The 4,144-nt window shown below is 36.1% G+C and overlaps 1 protein-coding gene across 1 annotated transcript; it reads right to left on the bottom strand.

Moving 5' to 3' along the window:
* Nucleotides 1-1,944: 1,944 nt before the first annotated feature.
* Nucleotides 1,945-3,865, bottom strand: LOC128867891 (skin secretory protein xP2). Its single transcript, XM_054109473.1, has 2 exons — nt 3,775-3,865; nt 1,945-3,654 (listed from the first exon to the last, which is right to left on the bottom strand). Exons 1-2 carry the CDS (start codon nt 3,781-3,783, stop codon nt 2,647-2,649), a joined length of 1,017 nt encoding a protein of 338 aa, XP_053965448.1. The 5' UTR covers nt 3,784-3,865; the 3' UTR covers nt 1,945-2,646.
* Nucleotides 3,866-4,144: the final 279 nt, after the last annotated feature.

Genomic DNA, 4,144 nt, shown 5'->3' with positions numbered 1-4,144 from the left:
GGTTCCTAGCTTTCCAAAAATTCGTGAGAAATCAAGTTTTTATTGATTATCGGTTATCTAAATAGATTTTAATTTTCTTAAAAAACCTACTTATCATCCCAGTGGAAGGTTTCAGCAATGTTAAGGCTCAAACGCCTAATAAAGTGCAAGTCCAGAGGATTACCGCTCTGCTAAAAACATAACGCTTATCGGATGTTAAAATATTGCTTACCTCAAAATTTGTATTAATAAAATATACGAAGCACTCGACACAAACGCCTCCTATAACAGCCTTACTTACTTTTTAGCCGCTATTGCTTTTATGGCCACAAACTGCATTTAAAACAAATTTATTGACCACTTGTTGTTGCTCATATTGCACAATAGCACTAAAACTGAACAACAGAAGCAATGCCATTGTTAGTTCAGTAAAAATATTAAAAGTTATTATACATTACTCAATGTTAATACTTAAATATACAGTGAGTTGTCGATAATTGCGATTATTGCAATAAATAAACCATAAATGTGGCTTTGTATCGTTTTTTTTTTTTTACTTTTCATGTTTTAAATCAAGTAGGTCATGATTTAACTGTAATTTTCCACTGTTTATAAGAATGCTTAAAATAATTTTTTTCTAAAAGCGTTCGTTCCTCGGCAAGCAATGTATTTTTGCGTCCATTTCTGCTACAAAAAAGTTCCTCTGCATTCATTTTGCTTTTGAATAACTTTTTTACTAATTAAAAAAAAATTATCTTGAATAATGCAAATCTTTTTTTTCGGACTATTTGTATACTACAGCAGTCTAGTAACTACAAATCTACCGATATGGTGATTAATTTTGTGCCGCCTTGTTTCTATAGGTAGTTCCTAAGTCCAAGACGCAAGAATACAATAAGTAAGACTTAGATTATGAAAGCCAAATTAATTGTCTGCTTAAAATTTATGTGCTCTCATTTTTGTGTGAAAATTCTAGTTAAAAAATAAACGTTATTATCTGACAGCCGGCTCCGAACTTTGTCAGCCGATTTTCGAGAAGCACTGTACTTACGTATATTTATAATAATTATATATACATATGTATATATTTTTTTATGTACGTGCACAAATGCATCTTGGCATACATATTAGCAATTATTTCAACTTCATTGTTACTTTAAAATGGTTATGCAATAATCGCTCGAGTGCTCGTTGCATGACACAATTCAAATGTGACTCCTCTCTTCTCCCGCCTACGTTTGCGCATAATTGTGTCAAGTAATTGATGTATCGAGAGCGTTTGCATGCTTCGCCAACCAACCAAATGGCGAAAAAATTGCATATAATGGCTACCAAACATTTTTTCTCGCATGCAACAGGTTTACCGACATTCTGCAGGTGCTGCCATAAGCATGCATACCTATAGAAAGATGTGCATGGATTAGTGTATTTTCGCTTTCACTTCGTGGCATAGTGCGCAGTAGAAAAACAATGTTTGTTGTTGGTGTAGTGCAATTAAAGTATCTTAAGCAACAAATCTGCCAAAAATGGAGTATAGTTTTAAGTTTGATTCATTCGATTGAGGAAATAATTTTTATGCTGCAATGAGCGTAAATTATGTAATCAAATCTTATAACTGATATCTTATATATATAAATATATTTTAAATATTTTACATTTGAGCTGAAAACTTAATTCACTTTTTTTTAAGTACAAGAAAAATAATTAAACTTTTTTTAATTATGTGCAATAAAAGTAAAATTTTTGTAAATGAAATTTTGTTAAAGGGAAAAATATTAAATAAAACCTTTTTTCTATCATTCTAATAATTAAAAATCAATTTAGATATTTTTTACAATTTTACCAAGTTCACTTGACCGCAATCATTTTATGGCACAAGCTACCATAACTACTTACCTTCGACACACATATAATAGTGGCTCCCTCGTGTCAACCATTTTAAATAAAAACATTTTCAGTATTTGAGTGTTTCTTTAACTTATTATTTAAATAAAGTAGCATTAAACCTAGGGCAGTTTTCAAGTTGTATAAAAAAATATATAACACATTTGGCTTATAATACAATGGAAAAAAACGAAGTAGCCATAGTTGTGGGATACTCTATGTATCCGCAACCAACAGTCTCGGCTACCCCATTGAACCCCCCTTCCATTAGATTGCTTCTTCTCCTCCTCCTCCTCCGTCCTTCGTCTAAACATCCGACTGGCCATCGGTCCTCCTTGTTCTCGTTATTGTGCTAATTTCATCCTCATTAACATCCTCTTCAAAGTTGTTGTTGTTGTTGTTTTGGTGTTACTCCCGTTCAGCTCAACATGAATGCGTCCAGACTTTCTTGATTACCTTCGGATGGAATCAATTGGAGTGGTTATTTTACTTATTACTTTATTGGTTGCTTGATTTCTTTTTATCTTTTGTTCCTTCCTTCTATTTTTTCATCCTTTCCTTCGGTTTATGTTCTTACTTGTATTCGCGATCTGTGGTGGCAATCTTCGAATTTCGCCATTTTTATCTTTTTTGAAATTATTTAAATTTTCTTTGTGTGTAGTTTTCATCCAGTTTGCCTTTTTCAACTGTGTTCACCGATTTTCTCATACTATGTCGTTTTACATCTACTCAGCCTTCTCCGTCTTTAGTTTGCCATCTTGTTATAAACGTATTGAATTCATTTTATTCGTGATGATAAGAGCCATGATAATCATGATGTTCTTCCTTGTGGAAGATTGGCACTTCAACATGGTACTTTTCTGGGATAGGGATCTCCTTGTGCACTGGCACCTTTACTTCCGAGTAAACTGGATAAGGTTTCTCAATGGGCACTTTTACTTCGTATGGTACCGGTTTCTCAACCGTGTATGGTACTTTCTTCTCCACGGTGTAAGGTTGTGGCACGGGCACCTTCACATGCACTGGGTAAGGTTTCTCGACTACGACTTTGTAGGGTTTGTCGACTGGAACTTTCACTTCGTAAGGTACCTTCTTCTCCACAACGACTGGATATGGTTTTTCAACTTCGACTGGATATGGTTTCTCAACTTCGACCGGGTATGGTTTCTCCACGGGCACTTTGACCTCATAGGGTACCTTCTTAATCACCTCATAGGGCTTGGGCACAGGTACTTCAACTTTCACTTCATAAGGAATTTTCTTGATGACTTCGTAGGGTTGTGGCACGGGTACTTTCACCTCATAAGGGATCTTCTTGATGACTTCGTAGGGTTGTGGCACGTGCACTTTTACTTCGTACGGTTTGTCAACTGGAACTTTCACCTCATAGGGTACCTTCTTAATCACCTCATAGGGTTTTGGTACATGTACTGGAACCTTCACGTATTCCTTTACATGCACTGGTACCTTTTTCTCAACATAGTATGGTTCGGGCACTGGTACCTTCACCTCGTATGGTACCTTCTTTTCCACGGTATATGGAACGTGTTTCGTAACAGTGTAAGGCACAGGTACTTTCTTTTCAATGGTTATAGTCTTAATATGTTCGTGATGATGTTCGTGATGATGTCCTCCATAATCTCCTAGATGAAGTCCACGCTTTTCGACGGTTTTGCCATCATCTTTCGCTTCAGCTGCATCTTTCTCGCTTGCCGCAGCAGCTTCCGCTTTTTCAGCTGCTGGCGCACAACTAACAATTGCCACGCACAAGGCGAGACAAGGAAGAACAAACTGTAAATAGGAAAATAAAATTTTTTATTATAATTAAAAATCGTGTGTCCACTTTGATGATAGACATATTGAGGACGATAGAGTGTCCATAAATTTTGAGTAAACTAAATGTTTAATTACCAAGCGCATTGTCGAGCTGTCGGTTTGAACGGACCAGTAGAGGAAAATTAACACTAAGAGTTTGTTTAGCCAATAACGAGATCCAAGTTGGGACTGACTTGTTCAGCTGTGGTCGCTTACTTTATATATACGTGAAAAACCAGCGCGCGCGCATACGCTATTGTACCAATAGTTGCGCTTGACGGCGCGGCAATATGTTGGTAACGCCAAGAGAGTGCAGCAATAACAATCATCCATAATAAGCGCCACATCAGCAACAACAACATTTTTGCGCCGCTTGCTTGGAAGTGGTGGTATGCTACAATAATGCATATAGTTAATAGTAACACTAACAGTAGTGGATTTAGCCAACATATCAGTAGCAACAAAA

The sequence above is a fragment of the Anastrepha ludens genome, chromosome 6 (assembly GCF_028408465.1).
Source record: "Anastrepha ludens isolate Willacy chromosome 6, idAnaLude1.1, whole genome shotgun sequence".
NCBI lineage: Eukaryota > Metazoa > Arthropoda > Insecta > Diptera > Tephritidae > Anastrepha > Anastrepha ludens.
This window is presented reverse-complemented; position numbering and strand designations above follow the sequence as displayed.